Below are 27,805 nucleotides of genomic sequence, written 5' to 3'. Positions count from 1 at the left end.
CCCCGGGTGAAATGCACGCCGCACTCCGAGCTGCATCCAATCAGAGCTGCAGCAGTAAGCGCGTCATCCTATTCTTCCCCAGTGATTTGCTTATTGAATAAAGGTACATTTTTTTGTTCACATTTACCTGTTTATTAAAATTGCTGTCAATGTTCATTAAAATAAGACCTCCCCTGAAAATAAGCCCTCTGGTATTTTTCTGTCCAAAAAAATAAGACAGTGTCTTATTATCGGGGAAACACGGTAACAGAGGAGAAGCAATGAAATTATAGGGCTTCACTTCTGAGAGATGCTAGTCTCTCATTCTCATCTGCTACCATGCTTAGCCATGAGTAACATTAAAGAAAGGGGCAAAAATAAATGGCAGGGAAGTTTTGAACATTATTTATACATGGCTTTGCTGTGGTATTGTCTACAAAAGCAAAGAGTCATATGAGGATTCTTTGCACATTAAGAACCTTCTCTATTGTTTTCCCCACCAGTACAAAAATATTAATTAAACAAAAATCTTCAAGTTATTTCTTCTTACAAAAGGAGGTATTGTCTTACCATCTGGACCTTCCACTGAGGGATTTAAAAAAAACTTTTTTTGTTAAATTTTATTTTCTGAATAACTTTCATTAAATAACAATAATTAGTCTCAGAAGCAAATGCAAAATGACACAACTTTGTCAGGTGTAACAAATGTTATTTGATGTGCTTTGGGCTACTAATCAATCAACCAATCAGCAAACATTTGTTAAACTGCAGGGCCAGAAATTTTATTAGGTAATGTGAATACAGAGACAGATATTTAACCTCTCCAGCCCATAAGAGGTTTCTGTCCTAAGGGGGTAGGCACTATATAGTTATATAAATATGTATATGATACATACAAAATAAGTACAAAGTGAAATGAAGTGGGATCTGAACGCATGAAGGGATATTTCCTGACCAGGAAAGACGTCATGTCAAAGGTTAGCACTTGAGCAGAGATTTGAAGGAAAGTAGAGATTTTAAGAGGTGGAGGTGAGGAGGAAATGCATCAAGAGGACTTGTCTATGAAGAATCATGCAGACAGAATGTAGAGGACCACAGTATGCCTGAAGGAGAGTGATATATAATATGACTGGAAAATTAGGTTGGAGTGAGTTTCTAAAGGATTTTAAAATGGCTAGCAAAGGAATTTGTATTTGATACTAGAAGCTACTGAACAGGAGAATGATATGGGTACATCCATAATTAAGGAAAATCATTTCATCATCTCTATGGCAGATAGATAGAGGGGACAACACCTAAAAACTATTGTGTTAATCCCGGAAAAAGGAGATGTGGGGCTGAATTGGGGTGGTGACCATGTGAGCTGAGAAGGTGATGTATGATGCCCCTAAATCATCAATATTTATCTACATATACAAAACATAGCATTTGATTTTAATAGATACTTCTGTTGTTGTTGTGTCATTTTTCAGAGGTACTGACTGACTCTTCATGACTCCATTTCTTGGCAAATACACTGGAGTGGCTCGTCATTTCCGTCTCCAGTTCATTTTACAGATGAAGAAACTGAGGCAAACAAGGTAAAATGACTTGGCCAGGGTCACACAGCTAGTGTCTGAGACCAGATTCAAACTTATGAAAATGAGTTTTCCCAGTTTCAGGCCCAGCATTCTATCCACTGAACCACACTTTATTAAGGGGATTTGTTCTGTGAAGTTTGGATTCAGTCACAAGGTCACACTTGAGGATCTAGAGAGCCATGTGTGGCCTCAAGGCCACAGGTTCCCCATCCCTCTAGAATATCAGGCTAAATTCAATCAGTAAACATTTATCAGTCACGTGCTATATGCCAGGCACTGTGGTAAGCAAAAAAGAGATTTAAAAAAAAGATAGTACCTGCCCTCAAGGAGTTTACAATCCAATGGGGGAGGCAACAAGCAAAAAATATTTGCATGAACAAATTACATACAGGAAAAATTTAAGAGAGGTAACAGATTGAACAGGGATTGGGAAAGGCTTTCTGTAGAAGATGGGACTTTTGTTGGAAAGTACTAGTGGGAAGTCAGCTGAAGAAGAGGAGGGAGAGCATTCTAGGCATGGGAGACAACCAGAGAAAACCCCCAGAGTGAAGAGATGGAGATGTAGTGTCTTGTTCATGGAACCGCCAGAAAACCAGTATTACTGGATTAAAGTTTACCTGGCAGAGAGACGACTGGAAGGGTAGGAGGAAGCTAAACATGAAGGACTTTTGAATGCTATGGATTTACTTGATAGATACCATAAAAGTTTTTGAGGAAGGAAATGACCTGATCAGGGCCATACTTCAGGAAAACTGACCTGTCAGTAGGGCATAGTAAGGATGGCAGAGGGAAAAGATTAGAGATAGGAAGAACAATTCAGGGGAGTATACTTTGGCCCAGGTGAGATGAGGGCTTGAATCAGGGTTAGCGGAATGGAGAGGAAAGAACTAAGATTTATTACAAAGGAAGACTCCATGTTGAACATTTGGGGACAGAAAGGAGTTAAAAGTAACTCCTAGGTCTTTAGCCCCAGTGACTGGAGGATGGCTGTGTCAGACCATCAGGATATTCAAATTTGCCAGAGAAATTCTAAGTATATCTATATCATGCAGCCTCAGGTTGAGTCAAAGGTCTAGGACCACTGCTCCCATTGCCTGACTCTACTGTCCAAGTTATAGTTTCCTTAACTGTGGCTCTTCTGACCTTGGAGGAGTGGGAGCCTTCAGGAACTGAGTCCTCTCCCATGAGCCATCTGTGCCTCCCCTATTTATCAAGGCTACATTTTGTTCTTCTGCTCTGATCACCTAAAAGCTGAGCAAACAGACATGAGGAAATCTCTCAGATAACATACACAGCCTGTTAAATTAAGGAGGGCATGTTGACAGCAAATAGATAAAAAGTGTCAACTCCTTGAAAAGCTAATAGATTTGTGCTGACCCATAAAACAGTGGGGCATGGCTGAAGTGTCCATCTTTATATAGATTATTATCAATGAGTGTCACACTCAATAAGGCAGGTCTCAAGGAAGTCCTACTGATGAGTCTTTTTCCTTCACATTAACATACTCATTGTTCAGAGAGTGGGAAAGTTAACAGGATCATCTTGTTCTTCCCCCCACAACTACTCACTCATGCATATTTCTCATTCGCGTATCATATTTCTTAGCTAAAGCTTATCACCCTCCCTCTACAATTATTAGTTAATAAAAAAAGTACTTGAAATTGTAGCTTCTAAGAGTTTGTAAAATGCATTCAAAATTTTTTCTCTCCTTTCTTATACCAATCACCATAAATCCTAAAAACTTAATATAGAACTAATTATGTATTTGCAAGGCACAAAGAGAACAAAATTCTTTTCTTTAGTAGCTTACAATCTAAATGTTTAAAAAAATAAGTAATAGCTAGCATTGATAACAAAGCTTTAATGTTTGCAAAACTGCTTTGCAAATATCCCATTTTATCCTTAAAATAAACCTGGGACAGAGATACAATTATCCTGATTTTCCAGATGAAGAAGCTGAGACTGAGAGAGGTTAAAGGTTTGTCCAGAGATAGTGAACTAGTATCTGAGGCAGGATTCAAACTCAGGTCTTCCTGTCTCCTGGTCCAGTATACTAAATAAATAACATGCTTTCTAATTAAATCACAAGATTATTAATTAAATTAAATAACATTGTTAATTATCTAGAAATGTGGCTTAGGGAACAGTATAGGGAATCACAAGACCTTGTTTTTCATTTAGTTCTAACAAGAACTTTTGGTATGATCTTAGGAAACTCATTTAACTTTGGAGACTCAGTGTTCCTATCTGTGAAATGGAGAAAATAAATGTCTTCCTCTTCCTCCACCTTTCCTCTGCAGTATTCATCACTCTTGACTACTTGCAGCTTTTGAACACTTTCCTTTCTTGGCTCCTGTAACATTGTACTCTCTGGGTTCTCTTTCTGCCTCTTTGCTCCTTTTTCTCCTATATGGGTTCCTTGTACTTCTTTTGTCCAATTATATAATCGTTCCCCAAAACTCTGTCCCCCTTCCTTCTTCTCTCGTCTTTCTCCCTCAGTGATCTTCACATGACTCCCAACTATCACTTCTTTGTAGATGACAGCCAAGTATGGACCACCAGGCCTAACCTCCCTCCTGAGTTTCAGACCCACACTTCTCACTTAGGTATCTTAAGCCAGCATGTCCCAAAATAAACTCAATCCTTCTCCTAAAACTTTCTGAGGGTTTAAGTTATAGGTAACCCAGGCTTCCTTGTTTTTTGTCTCATCATCATTGCTATTTTTTTTTTTTGCAATGTGTATGTGAATGTCTATGCGAAGACCTTTCTCCAGCAAGTACATTCACCTCATTCCTCGGAGCACAAGTTGCATCCTACTCAGGGGATCAGTGCTCTACTCTGTGGGAAGTATCTCATAGCTCTTAAGAATTCCCAAGCCACCTTATTGTCAGATACCTTGGTGCCCAGACTAGAGACCATGCCATGGATGACTTAAATCTTTCAGCCTCCAGAACTTCTGTATTAACGCCTCTCTATTCTGGCTGATTAGTGCCTCATGGGGGGCTTTATTATCTAGGCAAGCTCCAACCCTGTAACCACTCACTTAATTGCCCATTCATCTTCTTGGCAAATATCATGGTACTGTACATATACCCTTCACCAATCCCTGCTTTCCAGTTCTGGAATCATAATCAAATCAATGTTCCCATTGCTACTGGAAAGATTGTATTAACCATCTTATCTGTGTCTCTATGTACTATTTCTTCAATTTTACAAATGAAAATATCCCTTCTTGGTCATCATTCCCCTGTATCTTATTGTTTCCCTTTCAAGGTATGTTCCTTGAAAGTAGAGACCATCGGGGGCAGCTAGGTGGTACAGTGAATAGAGCACTGGCCCTGGAGTCAGGAGGACCTGAGTTAAAATCCGACCTCAGACATTTAACATTAAAAAAAAAAAGAACCTAGCCATGTGACCTTGGGCAAGTCATTTAATCCCAATTGCCCTCCAAAAACAAACAAAAAATAGGAAGCAGAGATCATCTTTCATTTTTATATTTGTAGCCCCAGTCTTCAGTACAATGTTTGACATATAGTAAGTGTTTAATAAATGCTTTTTCATTAACTATCCATTCTATAACTCCAAATGTTCATCAGTGCTTCTTTCCTTCCTACTCTAGCCCATTTTCTTTTCCCCAGGCTACTGACAGCATAAAACTCCCCATTCCCTTCAGATTTTTCTACTCCACCTTCTATTTTACCTTTGAAGTACTTTTCTATTCTTTAAGTAATTCATTCTTTCCAATAATCAAAAGGAGAGCAGAGAAACATTCCTCCATTTCTTAAACAGTCTTCTATTGGTGCATTTATAGCTATTTGCTACTGGCAGAAATATAAACATAACGTACTACACACTTTCTGCTGTTCACTGCAATTCTCCATCTCTTCCATATTGTCAATTCTGATCCTCAGTGATTCCTGCCGGTAGCTAGTTTTTGGCTACCTTTTGTGGCTAACAGCTAAAGCAAAATTCCATGCCTATTCCCTGGAGGCTCAGTTACTGGCAGCTCAATTGTTTCAGGCTTCCTAATGAGATTTTATTTATGAAGAGTTTTGCGATTTTTCTTCCTGACAGGACGTGCTTTTGCACAGGATAGAATGCTCTCCTTCACTTTTGCCTCTCGAAATCTTGAAATTACACTCAAACACCATTCCCTCAGTTCTTAGTGCTATCCCCGCCTCCATCCTTCCACTCCCCTACTTGGTATATATTTTATGTTTTAACTAGTCTGTGTTGCTACCCTTATAGAGCATAAACCCCTTGAGAACAGGGATCATTTTGTCTTTGCAGCCACCAGAACCTAGGACAGGGTCTGGTAGATAGTAGCCACTTGGCAAAAGCTCCTTGAATTTATCTGAATAGACGTTAGCTTCCTCAGATACCTCTGACCCATATTATTATACTCTGGCCAACCCAGGATGCAAACAGAAAGTGCTATCATCTGCTGCCCATGATATAATCCTGAGCAGAAATCGAATTTCCAGCCCCTTCTCATCTCTTCCTTTCCTCCTCTCATTTTGCTAATGAGATTTTTGGCACTTACTCCTGTATGGCTGCTTTTGTACTTCAACATCTTCTGGTCACAGGAGATGCTGTACTGGATATCCAAACCACCCCCCTCCTCCAATCATTTCTTGATTATCATTCATTCATTTGCTCATTCAACAAATCTTTACAGAGCATTTGGGGTACATCTGTACTCTGGTACCGAGCATCTGAGTGTGTGTACAAGGCAGTGTGCTAGGTACTGTGCCAGGCTGCTTTTTAAAGACTTTCCTGCCTTTTCTTTTCCTTTCTGGTACAGTCGTCTTTGATCCATAAATAACAGAGTCCTTCCAAAATCTCAATGCAAACAGAAGCTGCTCTAAGCTACTGCCTGAGAGATTTTTAAGGCATTTCTTAAAAATACAGGTTCTTTACTTGGGGTTCCTGGACCACAGATTTCAGGAGTTCATAAATGTGGATGGGGAACAAATAACATCTTTATTTTCACTAACTTTCAACCAAAATTTTAGCATTTCTTCAATTATCTAAAAACTTGATTCTGGGTCCATAGGGCTCACAGATATGATTAAGGGGCTCATGATATGATTAAGGTTAAGGATCCTACTCTAAAGCTTCTCTCCGCTCCTCAGAAGCCTTCAATAGCTTCCTAATGCCTACTGGATAAAGTCCAAATTCCTTTGTTTAGCATTGGAAGTCCTCCACAAGCAGGCCCCAAATCACATTCTCATCTATTTCTCCACAACACAGATCCTCAGTTCTAGCCATTTAGGATAACTTAACAAGTCTTTGAAAAACTCAATCCTTGGTTTGTTCATATGATTCTGTCCATCTGGAGTGTTTGGTCCCTTTGTCTTTTTGTTTTCTTTTATTTAGGCTTTTTTAGTTTAAAAGCTTGATTTACTGGTTCCCAAATTTCCTAAGTGTTCTTCTAAACAAACAAAAGAAAATAGAGATTAATGCTTGTTTTAGCATTTTAATCAAGTTTGAAAATATATTTCAAACTTACTCTTCTGTCCCAAGCTGTGAAATAATTTTTCCTTTATAAGTTTTATGTAAAACATAGGAGCTACCAAATTTTGTTTCCAGATATCTCTTACAGTACCTTTGTAAAGCAACTGATTATCATCTTTTTATAAAATCTAAAATAATAAGACTAAGAACATTTAGCTTTTCAAATATAAATCACCTTTTTATGTTGACTAAGAAATAAGATATGGTAGGTTAAGGGTTTCTAAGACAGACTTGAATACTCCATCTTAACCTTCTCTCTCACATTTCATATATAATATTTTATTTTTCCCCAATTACATGTTAAAACAATTTTTAAACTTTTTTTAAAGTTTTCAGTTATAAATTCTATCCTTCTCTTCCTTCCCTCCGCCATCCCTGAGATGACAAGCAATCTGATATAGTTTATACACATGCAATCATGTAAAATTTATGTTTTAACGTACAAAAAATCAACCTTTATTCAAGGCCAGATAAAAAGGTTAAAGAGCCACCTTCTCCATGATAACTTCCCTGACCATTACAGCTGGAGCAACCCTCCCTCCCTTTGCAATTTTATTTTAAATTCTCATATGATATTTCTCATATGTTGACTTGCATTGTAAATGTTTACATATTTACTTTATCTGCTAGGCAATACCGTAGGCGATATTTGTAGGTATGGGTAATGTGTCTTCATATTCCGTATAGCAACAAGAATGATATATTTTGCTCAGGAATTGTTTGCTAAATTAACAAATAAATAATAAAAATAATAATAATAATAATAGCTAGGCAATTGCATAACATTATAGATTTATACAGTGCTTTACAAATATTTCATTTGATCTTCACAAGTACTTTGGGAGGTAGGTGCTATTATTATTCCCTCGAGGTGCCCCCCCCCCATTTTATAGATAAGCAAACTGAGGTAGTCAGAAGTGAAGTGACTTCCCCAGGGTCACACAGATAGTAAGCATCTGAGGATTTGAATTCAGATTTCCTTGACTCCAGGTTGAATACTTTATCCAGTGGATCACCTTGCTGCCTAGTGAAAAATAATAAATGAATGAATGACAGAAATAAATAATTGATGGCATAAGAAACTCTATGAATTTTTAAATTTGTTGATGCCTCCACCAAAGCATGAAGATGATACTGGGTTTTTGAAGGCTTTGACAGTGGAGTGCTGGCTCTGTAAGCTCTAAGTGACAGCTTTCTTGTTAGAGGACCTAGATGTGTATTCACATCTTGTCCCTGATACTTATTACCTGTGTGACCTTGGATAAGTCATTTAACTTTTGGCCCCAGTTTCTACAGAGATAAGAGGAATAAGTTATATTTAAATGATCTCTAAATTCCTTCTACCTCTAAACCTATCACTGATTTTACCCAATGATGTATGTTTTTTATCCAGACATACCTACGTTCATCAGAGAGGCTCATCAGCAAAGAGACCACAGAATGATGAATTTTTGGCTATAATCCCTTCCAAAGACTCTCTAAGAAATCAGAAGGAGCATATGATCTGCATCAATGGAAGGAATTTTTGTTGTTCAGTTGTTTCGGCTGTGTCTGGCTCTTTGTGACCCCATCTGGGGTTTTCCGGGCAAAGACACTGGAATGGTTTGCCATTTCCTTCTCCAGTAAGTAATGGAAGGCATACAAAAGTGATAAATACCCAGATTCCTAAAATACTGAAGTATGAATAAATGCAGTAGCTTTAAAAGGCTCTGATTCTATTGACATTTCATGGGTATTTCCCAGTTTCGCAGTTGCCTGCCTGCTTAATTGATTGTGATGTGTATGAGTTTATAAATCAAATTCCAGGATATTTGTCAAGCATATCAGATTGCAAAAAAAAAGACACATTATTTTTACTCCCTAAGCTCATATAAATTCAACCAAAGTTCATTCTTCAAATCTAGCAATTCTGTATTTCTTAGACCAGGGGTGGGGAACCTGCAGCCTTGAGGCTACATGTGGCCTGTCTTAGACCCCTGTCTTAGACCATCATGCATTGCAAAGCAGTACTCCTCTCTCCCCACTGATGGGAGAGATAGGAGAAGGAACATACAAATTTTGAGATTTAAGGTACAGAGTCCAATATAAATCTCTGACACTTCCCCCTTCATCTATGAGGCAGCTAGGTATATAAAGCATTGGACTTAAAGTCAGGAATTATTTGCCTCTTTTTCCTCATCTGTAAAATGGGGCTAATAACAGCATCTACATCCCAGCATCATTATGAGGATATTTGTTATGAGGTTTTTATGAGATATTTGCAAAGTGTTTTACAAACCCTAAGGTGCTCCACAAATCCTAGTTATTGTTATCATCAACAAAATTATCACTGTAATTATGTTTTTTAAATAATTCCTTTTTTCTTTTGTACGAGGCAAATTAGGAGAAAAATTGACTTTAAAATCCTGATTACTGATGGAGATTTCCACAGCTTAAGCATGAAGTAAAGAACTCAGAGAAGGTCCAGAGGAGAGTGATAAAAAGTAAAGAATTGAAAAAGAGGCCTCTAGTTAAAAAGGTGTTGGGAATTTGAATTTTTTTTTTAGCATTTGCAAGGATTTCACCTAGGTAGCTAACTGTCAAAGATAGCAGCTAGGCTTTATCTATTTCAAATAAATAATTATTTTTAAATAGATTTGAATAACAAGGAAATTAGTTTTAAGTTGGCTTTAAGGGAGGATGAGCTAAGAGTGAAACCTTAGACAAGGTATCAGAGAGAGACACCAAATCTTTTAAGAGCAAGTTCATCTGCTTAAAATGTTTTGTTGTTGTTTCTTTTTTTTAAATGAATCCTGAATGGTTTAATTAACTTTGGGAAATGAGTTGTGTTGACACCTGCCTCAGCCAAGAGTATTTATAACATACATAAAATGTTCCCACAATGCTTTGAGGCCAAAGCTTCACTCACTGGGAGAAGTTTAAAAAAAAAAGTACACATGAATGAGTCTCACACAAAGAGCAAAATAATAAGCCACCAGGAGAGGAGCAGTCCCCCAGGAGGCTGGAGAGAAATGGAACAAATGGACCTGGGACAGAGGCCAGGCCCAGAGGTGCAGGGCAATGGAGAAGCCAGGAGCTTTTGTACACATGGTAATGATGAACACTACTCTCTGCCCTCTTGAGCCATGTAGCATTAGTTAGGTGTTTTCCAGTCGTGTCCAACTCCTTGTGACCCCATTTGGGCTTTTCTTGGCAAAAATACTGCAATGGTTTGCCATTTCCTTTGCCAGCTCATTTTATGCATGAGGATCTGAGGCAATCAGAGCTGTGACTTGCCCGGGTTCACATAGCTAGTAAGTGTCTGAGGCTGAATTTGAACTCAGGTCCTCCTGACTCCAGGCCTGGCATTCTATCCACTACACCACTTGCTGCCCTGTATCATTAGCGTGTAGGCTTAAACTGCATGTATCCCTCTCCTACAGGGTTGAAGATGCCAAAGGAATGAATGGATAAAGGATTCACAGTCTCCTGTGGAGTCAAAGGAGATGATAGATAGTCATGGGCAAATGGGCTGGGGAAAAAAAGGCTTATTACATGATTTAAGATCTTTGCTACTACTTTGTTATGTTTTATTAAATGTTTTCTGTTTTGTATTTATGTGTCTGTTGGCTTTGTCTAGGAGATTCATGGAATAGGGCCTTAAAAGCTGTGGGTGTGAATAAATGAAGAGGCCCCTGAAGGGCTATGAACCAGGATATAGCATTCGGGAGGGTCAGAAGGAAGGGGGTAAGAGGGTGAGGGAAGATACCACATTTCTAAAATCCAAGTCTGAATGAACCTTACCTCTTTCTGCTAAGGCCTTTAATGGCAGATAATGCATATAGTCAGGCAAGGTGGAAAGAGCCCTGGCTTTGGAATCAACAGACCTGAATCTGAATCTCAGCTCTCTCTTACTACCTATGGGAAATTGGGCAAGTCACTTAACCATTCTGGGGGTCAGTTTCCTCATCTGTAAAATAAAGAGGATGGATTCGATCCCTCCCAACTTTGTATCTATGATCCTATAGCCTAGCAGATAGTAAATATTAGCTAGCCTTATATAATACTTGAACACAGTGTAGTAAAGGTAAACACAAAAAAGAATGATGAAGCATGTATTGCTTAACTTGTCAAGAATCAATATCCTAGGGGAACTTTCTAAGACTCTAAGTTACAGATGATTTGGCAAACTGCATCCAGTTTGGTAGTTTTCATAGTGGGAGATGGACACACTGATTACCTCTTAGATCCAGACCAAAAAAAAATCAAATACCACTTATCTCATGTCCATGAAAATTAACATTTTTTAAACTATTTCTTGGCAGGAGGATAATAAGACTGAGGATTAAACAGTAAGCCAATATCTTGCAAATGGGAAGGAATTGATTAGTCTACATATCCCACAGAAGACACAATTTTGAATGATGAAAACAAAGTTTCTCTTATAGTGTCAGTAGCTATCAATAATCTCAGTTACTTCTATTTTATGTGTTCTCATTAAAAACATCAGAGGGCAATTATTTAAATACTTACCTGAAGGATCAGAATGATAGAGATTGGTAGCATTTGCAATTGGTCCTGGTGGATGAAGAGAAGTCCCCGACGACCTCTGACTTGCAATCAGAATCCTGCTCTTAGCGGATGGCAGCCGGGACATCGCGCCCAATCCCAGCTGGGGTTTAAGAAGCATGGCAGATCTGTAGAAAGTGGGAGGGACTTCATAGTGGGTATATGGGGGTGAACAAAATTCTTCTTTCCCAGGTCTGTCTGCAACCTTCAGAGAAAGAAACAATTAGAAGAATAGAAAGCAAGATGGACAAAAGAGTCAGGAGCTCTGGGTTCTAGTTCCAGTACTACTACCTATTAACTGTGTGGTAAGTTTCACAGTTCCCTGATTAATAAAATGCTCTACATGGTCTTTTCAAGTTCTGCAATAATGTTACTAAGAAATACACATCACACTAAGAAGACATAACGGCAATCGTGCAAGTTGCTGCCTTCGGGGTCTTTCACATGAGCTCAATAAGGTGGCATAGGAGTGATTATCCAAATGGTTAAAACCAAGAGGAAAACTGTCAGAAAATCTAAATATTATGAAAACTAAAGAGATTTCAATGGCAATGTAGCCTTGCAAATAAGGAGACAGATACTATCAGTCTATGTGAAGAACACCAGCCCATCAGTAGGCAAGGATCTAAGCCAGCACTGGCAAATACTTTTGTTACCCAGGAAGAGTGGGCTAATTTTCAAAGCTGAAAACAAAAAGCATATCACTGGACAGCTTTGCTGCATATAAATGACTAAAATTTGAAGGAACCCCAATTAGCCCATTATGTTCTAGATAGCAGATACTTCCTCTTTCTCCTATGATTAAGGTAATTATTCCCAAGAAAGTCAGATCAAAGCTTCTCTTTCTCCCCAAAATTTAAGATAAGTATTTTTTCCCTGTAGTTAATGGTCTAGATTAGAGTCCTACTTATGAAAAGTCTTTTTAAATGGAAAATATTACTACACTGGTAAGGCCTATTAATATTTACTGTATCTCATTTATATTAAAAATTTAAAAATGAGGTGAAAATCATGATTCAATTTCCTTTAAAATTTAATCAAAAATAGCGCCTGGGGCTACACGTGCAAAAATATATCGGTTAATTAACTCAGCTATAACTTACAATGCATTTAATATGTCAAACCACTATCTATTTAGCAATTATAAGCATTTAAACAATACATTTTAATAGAGGCTATAAAAGCTTTGATCCTAACCATTCAACATACCATCCCAATTTGACACCCTTTTAATACTGAAAAAGATACAAAATTTTCCTTAAAAGTGCCATTATTGAAGTGAGAGATTAGTTCTTCAAAGCTTTTATTATCAGAATTATATTTGAAGTAGGCATGATTGTTGCAGTAGATATATGAATTCAGGGAGTATCAAATTATATTCCTATGAAAGAATATTCTCTCTTTGCTTTCTGATCTTTTTTTGGAGGAGAAGGGGGAAGCAGGTCTCTGAAGCTAGTTTTGTTTTCTCCTTATGTTTCTTTGTGGTTTTTTCAAATATGTTCATAAACTAATTTTTAAAATATTGGTTGCTGACACACTGTAATGGGAATGCAAATTTCGAAGATCTTCCCTGCCCCTAGGCTAAAGTGCACCAGAAGCCTGGGGAGGGAGGCTTGTTTTTCAGTAGATACTTTTTGATTGGCCAGTGGGTCAATAAGGTTGTTACATTCTCTGAGCCAGGAGAAGGCTATATAAGCCCTGATGTATAGCTTTGTTTTGGGACTCACTTTGAGAAGTGTTCTGTGATTTGATCTGAATTCTGGGAAGCCATTGTTGAGAGTCCCCCGGCTTTGAAAAACCCAGATGTGGAAACCCAGATGTTGACTGGGTATGGATGTAATGGTTGGACAGTTTGGAAATCTGTCTACTTGATCTGTTTCTGTCTTGATAATTCTGCCTGTATGCTTTGAAGTTCGGGGTGCTGACCTTTTTCCCCTGAACAAGGTAAACGATATATGTCTGACTGATTAAAGTAAGCTTGTTAACCCATTTTGAGTTGCTTTCCTTTAACAAAGCAGATCCAAGAACCTGTGGTAGCAGCAAACCCTGAGGACGTGCTTGGGGTGCTTGCCACTACACATACTGATCTCTTGGTCAATGATACCTTGCCACTTTTAAACAGGTGTTCCCATTCAGGCAATTATTAATACCAAACTAATCATCTTTGCTAATCTCTACCTCCCTAGGTCCATTTAACAGCTTCTGTGGTGTTTTGATCTTCCTTGCAATTTCTCAGTTCTCTGGAAACATATGTTGTTTCCAGGTCAAACTCACTCCTTCCAAGATGACCCCAAGGATGTCATTATCTACCATGCCTGTCATTTTGTTAGAGAATTTGCCTCCAGTTAAATAACAAATCTTTCTGTATCAGGAACAGAAATGAGCTTCAAATGTATAAACCATGCATTTTTAATAGAACAGGCCAACCTGCAAAAAGCTTCAAACCACTCACTTTCATCTCTGTTGACAGAGCACTTGAGGTAGCAGAGACTGGCTGTAAATACACAGAGATCAATACAAAATGCTAATAGGTAAAACTTCAAAAATGAATAAAAGGTATTTTAGCTATTTTTAAATACTAAAACTAGAGATGTAAAAATTAGAATCTCATTAGATTAACACAGGGCAGCCACCCCACACAAGGCTTCGACTATTGTCTCTCAACCTTGTGCCTTGGGCATTCCTATTACCTGGACCCCTCTGTCCAGGTTTATCTCCCTGCAAGTACAGGACCACCCACTCAGAAATAGCCCAGAGGAATGGATAGCGGTAGCAGGGGTAGTACTTCCCCTCTACTAGGAAAGATGCTGTTAATCTCTCTGTCCATGATCCTGCTGTGTTACCTAGGGGGACCTTACCAATAAGGATAGGAAAGCAAGCAGTGAGAAGGGTTTTTTTTTTTTGGTACTCCCAGACATTTTATTAAAAATGCATGCCTTCTTCATTTGAAGCTTACTTATGTTCCTATTATTCAGAAATTTGTTATCTTACCAGAGGCAAACTGAAGCCATCACTCTTCAGAATTACATCTGAAAAATTATCTAAGATCTCTGCCCTGAGATGTTCTTTATAAAAAGGAGCAGGGGTAATCATTCTATCTTTTCTGAAACATCGTATCACTCATCCCTTTTTTCTTGACCCATGTTTAATTTACTACAGTTCTGTATTCCACTGGTTATTTACCAACTAAAGCTTATGCTCATGTGGTAAAGGAACTAATCATGGAAATTACTCCTGCCCAGTGGCCTACCCTAGGGCTCCTTGTCTCTACCCTGTAGCCTAAGGGAAACAACCGAAGGGGTCTGATTCAATTTAACACGCATTTATTTTAAGCATACACTCTGTACAAGGCATAGTTCAAGGATTTCTGGTGTTCCCATCAGCATGGAAATAGGACTCATGGCAAGCATAAGGGGCATGCCAATCAGAAGGAAGAGAAAAATCCATCATTCCAATCAGCCTTGGCCCAGAGCATGCCCAGCTGAATAAATGAAGTCATACAAATGTGCAAATCTGTTTACTTTTCCAAGTTTTGGACATGATTTCAAAAGGCAGAAGAGAATAAATTGCTGGGGAAAATATCTAATCATAACACACATTGCTCTTCGATGGTACAAAGGGGATACAAAGAGGAAAAAGGAAAATTCAACTTAATTCACCAGACACTTATTAAGTGACTAGCATGTACAAAAACAATGTGGAAATAAAGCAAGGAAAGGAAAAAAATCTGGAAGGGAATCAGAGAAATCAGTGATAACTTGGTCTTGTCGCTAGACAAGGTTCCTCTCATTGGATTATTGTGACATGAGGGTTTATTCTCAAAAAATGCCAAAGATGGAGAGACTTCCCTTAAAAAACTCAATCCACATATACTGGCCTCTGTGTGTGTGTGTGAGAGAGAGAGAGTGAGAGGAAGAGGAAGAGGAAGGAGAAGGAGAAGGAGAAGGAGAAGGAGAAGGAGGAGGAGAAGAAGAAGAAGAAGAAGAAGAAGAAGAAGAAGAAGAGAAAAAGAAGAAGAAGAAGAAAAGAAGAAGAAGAAAAGAAGAAGAAGAAGAAGAAGAGAAGAAGAAGAAGAAGAAGAAAAGAAGAAGAAGAAGAAAAGAAGAAGAAGAAGAAGAAAAGAAGAAAGGTTGAAAGGCCCTTCCAAAAAGATGTTCTAATTGAGATCTGAACAATTTAAGGAGGGCATTTATACTATATTCCCCTCTTCCTTTGGTTATTTACTCATAAAATAAAGCTGTATATAGATGCCTTATGCTCTACTTTGAACTCATTGGATTATACTGATACAGCCCAAAATGTCAAGTTATTTCTCTTCTCCAGTTAGAAGTATCAACTGCATCCATGAACATCAGTACTTGCTAGAGGAAAGCTCCTAATTGCTAGCCATCACTGCAAATTTCCTGTAAGAGGTAAAACACAAATCACACATCATACTGAGACTTCATTGTCTTACCTCCTGCAAAAACTTTTCACTCATTTGACTAAAATGATGTCCTGGAGGCCTGATCCCAGATACCATCAATCCAGAACTGAAGATTCGTGGTTTCTGCAAGTCTGGTTTGAATTTTTCATAGAGGTTAGTGGCTGGTTTGAGGTCACCACTTGCTGTCTTTTGATCTTTTGACAGGGGCATGCCACATGATGGAGTGGCATAAGGAAGCCCCATGGGAACCAATGAAGTATCCACCTGGCCAAGGGCCTGAGGATTCCTCCTGATATAAGTGATGATTTTGGGTCTCACATGTTTGGGTTTAGGTATAATAATGGGCTCTGTTTCCATCTTTTCTTCGGGTCTCTCAACAAGGTCACTCTCAGTCTCTCCCTGGTTGGGAAGAGAGTCCTTAGAATGTACCAAAATTGGCTTGGGAATCCCACTGTTGCAAGCAGTCTTATTAGGCACTTTAGTAGACATGTTCAGTAACTGCGCGCTGTCGACAGGAGGTAGGATGGTAGATGACACCGTGTCATTGTGAAAAGTGGAAAGGTCCTTCAGATTGCTGTTGGATGGTGTGGGCTGGTGGTTCATATCCACAGCCTGAAATGGTCTAGGAATGCTAAGAGAGCCAACTGTTCTTCCTACGACTGTCTCAATTCCATTGGCTGCTTCATCAGGAGGGGGTTTATTTTCAGCAGTGGCAGCAGGCTGATGATCCTTCATTGCTTCTAAACCACTGTCCTGATGGTTGGGATGTTCCATGGACACAGTTTCACCATTTGCTTGACCCAAAGGGTCCAGAGCTGAAACTGTGATGATTCCTCCAACTTCCATGCCTTTATTCTCATTAACTTTCAAGGGTTTGCTCTCATTTAGACTGTCAGGAGAAAATGCCGTGTGACCATCAACTATGGGAATGCTACCCGGTACAGCTTCACCCAGGCACTTAGCTGTGGCCAGCAGACCTTCACCACTGAGCTGATCACTGTCAGTCCCTAAGGCAACAGGGAGAATGGACTCCAGTTTCTGGGCAGTAGCTACTGAACGTTCATCACACAGAATATTTATCTTCTCATTACCAGTACTGCCTCTTTCCAAATCCGAGAAGACTTGACTGCCATTTGTATATGTTGTTACTTGACTTATGACAGGATCCACCGTTTCTTCACATGAACTTTGAAGGGGAGGGCCTCTTCCTCCCTCTTTTTCCTCAATCCATCCTTTCTTCTCCAATGTCACCATGCTTTCTACCTTAGGCAAGTCTTGGCATTCAACGTTGAGCATTTTTTGCTCCCAAACAATCTCCGGCTGCAAGGATGGTACATTTTTCACCTCCAGTTTGGGCCCCTCCTCTCCCTGACCTAATTGTGCTTCTGGCTTATTCAAGATCCCCTCAGGTGCTGCAGTGAAAGTGAGAGGAGAATCTCTATGTGCAGGATGGGGTGTGCTTTCAATGCTGATATTAGGAGAATTTCTCCCATCCATGTAAGTCTCTGGGAGAACAGTTTCCTTGGTTTCTGAGGTAGATGGTTTAGAACAAAACACAATCTTTTCCTCTGAGGTATTGTCATTTGGATGAAACACTGCCCTTAGAAGGTGATCCGCCGATGTTGTCTGTGATATCTCTGTACCACCAGCAACATGATGTGATGATGTTTCAGTGGAATCAAGCAAAGCAGGCTGGAAGTGTTTATGAGCCAGGCTACTGGCACACTCTTTTGTAAATTCTTCCATTTTAGCAGGAAAGCTGCTTGCTCTTTCCAAAGAATGCCTTTTCAGTTCTTTGCTACCCTGGGTTTTGGCCAGTTTCTCCCTAGACACACGCTGGATAATGTCAGCATCACTTATGGCAAGAACCTCTGGATGGGCCCCGTGCACAACACTTTTCAGACTGGATAGCTCTGGTCCCCGGATCAGCTGAGGAATTGACAAGATGTCGACAGCTTCCTCTGTCAGGTACTCCTCACTCAAATCCCTGAGCAGAGTAGTAGAAGCAATCTTAAACTCCTTCACACTGATGTGTCCACTCTGGGCCTCCTTACCATATTCCTGAAGTTGGTGAAACTCCTTGTGAAGCTGGGGGATAGTCTCTGACCCACTTACATTTCCATTGCCAATTTCTTCTACAAGACCACATCTCTTGGTCTCACCAACAGAGGAGCTTACCTCTGACGTGACTTGGTTGGCATTTGTATCTCCCAGGCTTGGGATGCTTTCATTATTGTTTTTCACTCCATTTCTGTTGTCTTCCACCTGAGTATAACACGACTTGTTGGGAACCAATGGGGCACTCATTTTAACCCTCCAGTGGGGGAAGTGCCTTTCCTGGTGGCCCAACAAAATCTCAAAGTGCTTCTTTCCAATTGCAAAGCAATGAATTGGAAGCTGCTTCTCAGGGTGCTTGGAGTTCCATGTCACTATCACGTTTTTGTCCTGCTTTAATCATTTTTACAACAGTTCCCAGACCCAAACAATGTTCAGGACATACGGCAGGGTAACTGATCCATTAGGTTCCTTCCGAATGAGAACCAGTTAGTCCATCTGACCTACAATGAACAAAAAAAAAATACTGTTATGTTGGAAGATGGAGATTCCCAGGGATACTATAGAGTTTCACAGTTTATACACTTTTTTATTTTTTATTTTTTTTTGCTTTTTGGAGGGGGAATATAGGGCAATTGGGGTTAAGTGACTTGCCTAAGGTCACATGGCTAGTAAGTATAAAGTGTCTGAAGCCACATTTGAACTCGGGTCCCCCTGATCCCAGGGCCAGTGCTCTACTCATTGCGCCACTTACCTGCCCTGACAGTTTATACACTTAAAGGTGAATCAGGAAGAAAGAAAGGAAACAAACACTTAACTACCACATAATAGGCATTGTGCCAAGTGCTTTATAATTATTCTTTCATTTGATGCTCACAACCATACAAGGTAGATGTCACAATGATCCCCATTTGATAGTTGAAGAAAGGGAAGCAGACAGAGCCCAGAGTCCCAGAGCTAGTAAGTGTTTTAAGCTGGATTAGAATGAAGATCTTCCTGACTCTAAGTACATACACATAGCTCCATAGACTGTCTCTTGATGATCTAGAACAGAAGTTCCCAAACTTATCTACCTACCAGCCCCTTTAAAAAAAAATTACTCAGTGCCCCCTGGAAATTTACTTTCTTTAGCCCTTTAGTATTTAATTTGCATCATTTTTAAATATTTTATTTTTTTAAATGACACATCTTAAATTTTAATAATTTATTGTAAATTTGTGGGGGTTTTCCTGCATTGAAATTTTAATGTAATATTGCCTCATATGACCATATAATATTGTATTATAAACAAGTCATTACAAGCACATATTCCTCCTGGTGCATGCTGGACTTCCCAACAATGCTCCACATGCCTGCCAACACTTGCTTGTTAAGACCTGTCAGTGAACTTGACAATTGATGAGTTATAACTTGCATTTTGTGTGTTTATTTGGAAAATAATGTAATCACTACAACTTTAACTCTGCTACACAACAGATGACACACGTACAAATGGTTTTTCAAAATTTTCTTCTCTTCTTTCCTTATGTTTCCACTGCCCCCTTATTTTTATTCAATTCCCCCCAATTATACCTGAGGCTACTATTGCACCCCCCCCCCAGATTGTTCCAGTGCACTCCAGGGAGCGATATCACCCACTTTGGGAACCTATGATCTAAAATGACATCTCCTCCTTTTAGTCCTAAGTAGAAGTACATCTAGTCCTAAATAAGGAAGGAGAGACAGAGAGAGGCTAGGTGATTTGCCCAATGTCACAAAGTTAATAAAGTAGAAGAACCCAGGTCTTGTGACTCGATCCAGCAACTCAAATGAACAGATTTACTCACTACATCTGGAAGTAACAAGGGAAAGTGGGAAAACATACCATACTGAAGCTAAGAAGAGAGCTGGCTTCTACCCTGCCTCCTACATTTACTAACTATATCACTATGAGAAAGTCATTTAATATACCCAAGCCTCAGGCCCCTTTTCTGTAAAATGGAGATACCTTCCACAGGGTGGTTATGAGGCTCATATGACATAATATATGCAAACAATTTGCAGACCTTAAAGCTCTATATAAGCAGCAGTTACTTAATTATTGGTGTCTGAGTGTATGTGTGTATATGCATATGCATGTATGTGAACTGTTCACTTCTTTACTAAAGGAAGAGTTATGTTAACACTTAATGCATAGTAAGAACTGTATTCATGTATTCATATACATGTGTGTACATACATGTGTGTATATACACATCCATATGGTCTCCCCTGTAGAACATAAGCTCCTTGAGAGCAGGAACAATTTCATTTCTTTCTTACCGTTGCAGCCACTACCACAGGGCACAGCATTTAATAGGCACTCACTAACTGTTTGCTGAATGACTAGTTGATAAATGCCTAGAAAGGTCCGAGATCTCCTACTGGATGGCAAACAGAAGGAAGGAAGGAAACTCATGGAAAGGAGATGATTTTCAATGCAATGAGATAGAAATGGGATAACTTGAAGCACAGGTTCCAAGGACCATCTAGGAGGTTAGTTGTGCTGCTTTTGTCTCTCTTAGGATGCTTGCTAAAGGGTTTTCCCCACTCATCTTGCTCCTTTTAGATGTAAGATTTTTTCACACTCTGTAGAAAAAGGTTCACACTCTGCAGGAGAAGGTATCCTGGGGCAGGGGAGGGAGGTTGAAGACTGACCACAGGAATCAGGTTATATGATAAAAATGTGCTGAGCTGCTAGAATATACATGTATGCCATATAAAATATACTCGGCAACCTGCTGGCCCTTCTTCTGCTCCTGTAGCCAGAGGCTCTTCTCAGCTTATTAAGGGGTCATTTCCAAGGGGTCATTCAAAGATGGGTAAACTAGCAAATGGAAAAGCCCTAGACTTCGTAGGGCAGTCTAGGGTGGTGGAGGTGGTAATAATGGTGGTGGTAATGGGTAGTGTAGAGGCAGCATTGTTCCATTCCCTACCATAGGCATGGGTTTATTTTTCTTCATATGAATTTTTATCTTTATCTCCTCCCCTCACAATCTCTCCTCTCCTACCTCGACTCCAGTTGTCTTATCTATTCTTTCTACCTCTATCTTGTTGTTTCTTTTTTGCCCCTCTTAGAGGTATCTGGGTGACATAGCAGACAGGACCCTGGGTCTGGAGTGAGTACTGTTTGTTGTTGTTGCTCATCCTTTGTTCTTAAAGAGGATCAGTGACATCAGGAGGGTGATATCTTGACTTTCAAGTGAACTGGATTTAAGTGAGGCAGGGCTATATAAATTCATTGGCCTCATTCTGTCCTCCAGAGTCATCTGAGTCCAGTGGCAAGACAGGACAATTGTAGACAGCCCCGGATGCAGTGGGAGACCGTGGCCTTTTTAAGCTAACGTCTTTCCCAGGTCTTGGCTTATCTGAGATAACACCCATTCTGTGATGGTCAGACTCAAGGCAAAAGGTGGCCTAGTTTGCCTACTCAAAAGAATCAATCTGATATGGGAGTCAAGAAGACCTGAGTTCAAATCTTGCCTCAGACACTTACCAATTAAAGGGGCTTAACCTCTGTTAGTCTCACTTTCCTCAACTGTAAGATGGTAATAATAGCACCTACCTCCCAGAGTTGTTATGAAGATCAAATGAGATAAGATACATAAAAAGGACTTAGCACCATATCTGGAACATTATAGGTACTATATTAATACTTATTCCCTTCCTTTCCATTTCTCTTCTCTTTCTTTTCCATTTCCTTTCCCTCTCCTTCTTGCCCACATGTCCTGCCTCTCAGTGCCAATATCCCATATGGTTTGGGCCTCCTAGAGGACAAAAGTCCAGTGAGGTGGCTGACTTCCCTTGATACCTGATGGTTGTCCTATCACAAAATGTTCTTCCTCCTTGAATTGCCTATTTGTAGCTTTATTAGATTATACAATTGTTTCCCTTCAGATTTGTCCCTGAGGCACAAATATTACAAGTACATTGAAGGAAAGCATCAGGGACCCATGATATGATTAAGAAGACACCAATTTTAAAGGATATTTTGGCCTACAGGCCAGGAGAGTGAGCAAGGAATTCTAACTCCCTCTACCCATCCACTTTGCCACCTACCTCTAATTCTATCTAGGTGAAGTATGAAACAAAAAAATCACCTTGACAGGTCTTGACTTCCAGGATGGTGTAAAAGAAAATACAACAGTCAAAAGAGTTGAAGTTCAAACCATGCAGACATCTACAAAAGGCAGTCCACCATACAAAATGACCACAGAAACATAGGGTTATGTAGCACAACATATGAAAAAGTGTAATCATATATTGTACCTATTTTGTTCTGTTTTTTAAAAGAACTGCTAAACTTAGGCCTGAGATCTTGGTGCCACAATGAATACTCGGCCAGGACAGAAACAGTATGGAACACATTAATCATTCTTAAGAACCATGTATCACCCCAGTTGCTCCATTAGCATGGAGGGAATGTAGACCCAGAAGCACCTGTGGAAGACAAGCATAAAAGGACAACAGTCCATCTGTTCAAGGAGACCCTCATTACAGTTAGGATCCAGGTGAGATCATCTGATCAACAGAGATGGAACCAGAAGGGAACGCAGAAGTTACACAGTCCATCTCCCTCATTTTATAGACCCAGAGAAATGAACAATCTGGTTCAAAATCACCCAGCAAAGGGGGCGGTTGACCATAGGCCCCACTGTTCTTTCCAGCACTGAAATCCAAAACGGGGGTCAAGGAAAGGACCCTGCTATGGAGAGCTTTCTGTAGTAATTAAACCAAGCTCAACTTTCTCTCATTGTTAAGGTAAATTACTGGTGAGAATGGTGATAAGATTAGCAGTTCTTGCTGTTAAGTCAGGAGAGTTACTTTGTCTGGTGATAGCTGTTTATTCAGCAAATTTCCAGTAATTCAGAGGGCTTTTTCCACACAGGTGCTTGTGTGTAAGTTCTATGTGCCTCCCAGAAGGGTTATGTGCCAATGGCCTTCCTCTCAAGGCAGACTGTTCCATGCATATGTGGGTTCTAATAAGGCAGACCTGCAGAACCTGGCAGTGGGTAGAGGCCAAAATTAAAATAGGCTAAATTTCTTCAGGCCACAGATAAGTTAGACTAAAGATAGACTGACGATGGTTGGTTGTTGCAGGTCATGTGACAAACAGGTTGCATAGTGGCAGTCCTACATTTTTCAGGTGCCTGCTGGTCAAAATGTACAGGCCTATAATAAGGGCTAAGTTATTTTATATTTATCTGTGAGCAAGTGGGAGAAACCCAGGGACCATCCAGAGTTGGGCACAATCCCTTTAGGTTAGGTAGTAGTGATGAAACAGGCTATATATACCCCATTAAAGATGCTTCAAGTTGCTAGTTTGCAGCAAGCTTTCCGACACTCTCCCACTTTCTACTCATGAGAGAATAACCTGGGAATGGGAACATTCAGGACATGAATCAATAAATGAGACCTTTCACTGACAGGGAATGGAGAAGCCAAGAAGGCTAAATCTAAAATTATACACAGACTATATAAGTAAATGGAAAAGCCCCATAAATGAAAATCAGGACATGACATCCAGAAAAATATACATACATATATATGTATATATTTTAACATATCAATACAGACATGTAGCTATGTGCAAAGATATATATATACATACATAGATCCATACATGTGTAAAGATACATACACTAAAAGGTATAAATAATACCTTTTATATAAGAATATTAAACATTAATTTTATATTAAAATGTATTTATTATATTTCTATTATAATATTGTATTTATAATATTAAATATTAATTTAAATAATAAATAAATATACACTAAAGGTATATATACATATCCATAAACATATATACATATATAGTATATATATATGAAGATATAATATATATATATATACATGTATCTATTTATATACCAAGAAATGGCATAGCTGGGTAGGAGCAATAAAAAGTTCAAAGCAAAAGGGTAAGAAAGAAATAAGAGAGAAAAGGAGAGACACTTTGAATAAGATATAAAAATAGTTGGAAAGCATCTATTCAATTATATGAAAAAATTACATGAAGAGCATAAACAAATGATTTCTCACAGCCCCATGACTCTGTCAGAAGTTTTAATGTCAAAGCTGATATAAACAAATTTATTATTCTCTAGTCTGTCAAAGACAAACTAAATTTTTGTTTCGAATGTAAAATATGATCACAAAAATGTTATGATCTATAATGCATGATTACATGTAATTAAATAAAAGATGCTAATGCAGCAACTCTGCCAATTTTATTTTCCAATAAAGAGAAAAGCTATTTTATTTTGAAGAGCAAAAACGTGCAACTTAATTGAGCTGGGAGTTTATTCACAACAGTAGTACCTTTCCCCAGACAACATCAACCAAATATGTTGTATTTGCTTCCTAGAACCAGACAACTAGAAAGAACCTCCAGGGGTCATCTGGTTCATTTTCAGGCTCGATGCAAACTCAATGGCCTGGCATACTCTGACTCTGACCTACATTTTAGTCTTTTCTTCTACCTCTCCTTTCTACATACTCTATACCTCAGCAGGGTCCAAGAAAAAAGCCCCATACATTTCTATCTCTGAGCCTAAGCTCATCTTATTTCATATAAAGTCCTCTTTGCTTTTTTGTCTGTCTAAATCTTCCCACTTTTTCAAGAGAAAGCACATAAATCTCATCTCTTTCATGAAGCTTCTGGAATTAGATTGTAAGTTCTTTGAGGTGAGGCCTCTTTTGGTATCCCCAGTGCTTAGCCCAGTGCCTGGCATATAGAAGGTGCTTAATAAATGTTTATTGACTGACTTCTCCAAGTTCCAAAAGTTTGAACCCTTCTAATCATATTCTGCCTTATATGTATGGCTATATTGTCCAGGCAACAGACTCTGTTGGCTTCCATGGTCCAGCCGAGTTAACTAAGAAGAGGCTCATGACCAGCAGGCTGGGGCCATTTAGGAATGAATTATTTGGCCATGACAACCTACGAGACAAAGGAAAATAACAAAGGGCACTTGGTCCTGCACACAATTCCCACCCCTCTTTTACTGCTGCACCAGAGGTCTCAGATCACCAGAAAAGGAGGTGGAGGGTGCTAAGAGCGTACACAAACATTAACCTAGAAGTTTCTACTCCAAGTACTTGATTTTCTTGCCATAACCATCGGCTTGGGAATTAGCAGACCAAGACTCTTATGCTGGCTCTGTTACTTTCTATAAGTGGGACCTCATTCAACATTTCTGATCCTCAACTATGCAAAATGAAGAGATTGGAATAGATCATTTTTGAGTTCTGTTCCAGCCTTAAGACTATGATCCTATGATCCCTTCCTATAACAACAATAATACTATTTTTTTTTTTTGCAGGGGGGAAGGCAGAGCAATTGGGGTTAAGTGACTTGTCCAAGGTCACACGGCTAGTAAGTGTTAAGTGTCTGAGATCAGATTTGAACTCAGGTCCTCCTGACTCCAGGGCCAGTGATCTGTTAACTGAGCCACCTAGCTGCCCCAATACTAAATATTTTAATGCTTTAAGGTTTACAAAGTACTTTACATAAGTTATGTAATTTAATTAACCCTGTCGTGTTGGTGTTACTATCATCCACATCTGAAGCAACATCTGAGCACAGGTCTTCCTGACTCCAAGCCCAACACTTTTCACTTTGCCACCTAGCTGCTATGTATTTCTCCATCTATCTCAAATCCTCATTTTTATTCAATCCTAGTCAATCTACTGGGCATTTGGGTGGCACAAGGGATAGAGTGCTGGACCTAGAGTCAGGAGGACTCATCTTCCTGGGTTCAAATCTGGTCTCAGACACTTATTTGTGTCACCCTGGGCAAGCCCTGTTTGCCTCGGTTTCCTCATCTATAAAATCATCTGGAGAAGGAAATGGCAAACCACTCCAGTATCTTTGCCAAGAAAATCCCAAAAGGGGTCACAAGAATTGTGACATAACTGAAACAACTGAATAACAACAGTTAATATATTAATTGTGGAACTGGATCTTACCAATGCTGGTATTCTTGTCATAAATGAATAGTATAAGAAAGCTGCTACTATATGTAAAGATATAATTCATAGGTCCTCTTAAGAAAGAAAATGTTAAAAAAAAATGGCAGTCATTTTTTATTGTGTGACCAAAGATATAATTTCATGGAATACAATGGTCATCTTGCATCGCAGTGCTCATGAAGAGAATGAGCAGTTTTTTTGTTGTATTGTTGGGGGGAACTTATCAGCTTGAGAACGCCTGGCATGTAAATGAGATATAATGCTGTTGCTTCACAAGAACTCATGACTGATAACTTAAGAGAAATATAGAAAGACCCTGTCTAAACTGATACAAAGTGAAATGAGCAGATCCAGGAGAAATAACTTCAAAAGAGTTCTGATCAAAGCAGTAAGCTGTCCCAATGTCAGAGGACTAATAATGAAATATGCAACCTCCCTTTGGACAGAAATGTGACAGGCTAGAGATGCAAAATAAGATATGCACTTTCAGAAATTGCCAATATATTGATTTATTTTGCTTATCTATATATGTATGTGTTACATATATATATGCATTATAACACATATGAGTTGCATATAATATATTTATATATTACATGTAATATATATTTCATTTATGCATATATTTGTTACAAGGCAGGGCTTCTATTTGTAGAGAAGATTATTTAGTCAGTTGTGATAGAAATGTAACAACAACAAAAACATATTAATAAAATTTAAAATATACACAGTAAAACCAAATGTATAGGAGATATAACCAAATTGATCAATGTTATTAATACTTTGCTAAATTTATTATTTACTTAAAAACATATTACAAAGGTTCAAAGTTTATTGTTCTCCTTTGTATATTGAAATGCCTGTGTTTACTATTGATTGTTAAATTTTATATATATATATATATATAAACATATATATATATATACACATATATATTTTAACCTGGAGAAGCAAAAATAAAAATAAAAAGGAATGAAGATAATTACAGCTAATGTGTTATTTATCTGTTGTACAAGATAAAGAGGTAGAGAAAATTTACACAAAAAAAATGATAATAATAATAACAATAATAAATAACTACCAACCCATATGTCTACCTACATTGGAGAATCAAATGAAGTAATATATGTAAAATTATTTGCCAACCTTAAAGAATTAAATAAGGTGTCCCCAAAGTCATAGCGGTGTTATGAGTTATTAAAACTTTCATAGCTTACAACAGCACTAAGGCTTTTGGGATACTCAATATAAATGTGACTACTATTGTTACTTCCCAAAAGGCAAACAAGAAAATACTAAAAAATAATAATCATCATATGACAGTAAATAACTACTCCATGTATCTACTTTCTTATCTCTATAAAATCTTTACAAGGATAATCAATATATGTACTGAGGACATCTTCAATAATGGTATGAAAAAGGAATAAGCAGGCTTTTTAAATAATATTCTACAGTAGACCACATTTTAAAGTCACACAGTTGGCTGAAAGGTACAAAGGATACAAAAATGTCACAGGGTTTACTGTTTGTTATCCATTAAACAAAGCATCTCTCTGAAGAGCAAACCTAAAGGTTCTTCTAACAAATGTCTAACTTCAAATTCATTCAGTCATTATGTGAAACCCAAATACTAAAACACACACACACACACACACACACACACACACACACACACACACACACACACACACACACACACAC

General features: G+C 38.6%; 1 protein-coding gene and 1 long non-coding RNA gene across 3 annotated transcripts in view; one reads left to right on the top strand and one right to left on the bottom strand.

The window, feature by feature from the left end:
* Positions 1-27,805, bottom strand: part of MTUS2 (microtubule associated scaffold protein 2) — a 732,715-nt gene that overhangs the window by 497,772 nt on the left and 207,138 nt on the right. The window contains exons 3-4 of the mRNA XM_069080726.1: positions 16,081-18,608; positions 11,589-11,829 (exon numbers count right to left, since the gene is read on the bottom strand). Of these exons, the coding sequence (XP_068936827.1) occupies positions 11,589-11,829; positions 16,081-18,357 (2,518 nt within the window). The 5' untranslated portion in view covers positions 18,358-18,608. The remainder of the gene's footprint in view (positions 1-11,588; positions 11,830-16,080; positions 18,609-27,805) is intronic.
* Positions 13,169-27,805, top strand: part of LOC138155470 (uncharacterized) — a 440,018-nt gene continuing 425,381 nt past the window's right edge. For both annotated transcript variants that reach the window (XR_011166834.1, XR_011166835.1), the window contains exon 1: positions 13,169-13,568. This is a non-coding gene — a long non-coding RNA (uncharacterized lncRNA). The remainder of the gene's footprint in view (positions 13,569-27,805) is intronic.

Source organism: Petaurus breviceps, unplaced genomic scaffold (genome assembly GCF_028583685.1).
Source record: "Petaurus breviceps papuanus isolate PSGF00001 unplaced genomic scaffold, PetGlider_PUasm1.0 91133, whole genome shotgun sequence".
NCBI classification, from domain to species: domain Eukaryota; kingdom Metazoa; phylum Chordata; class Mammalia; order Diprotodontia; family Petauridae; genus Petaurus; species Petaurus breviceps.
This window is presented reverse-complemented; position numbering and strand designations above follow the sequence as displayed.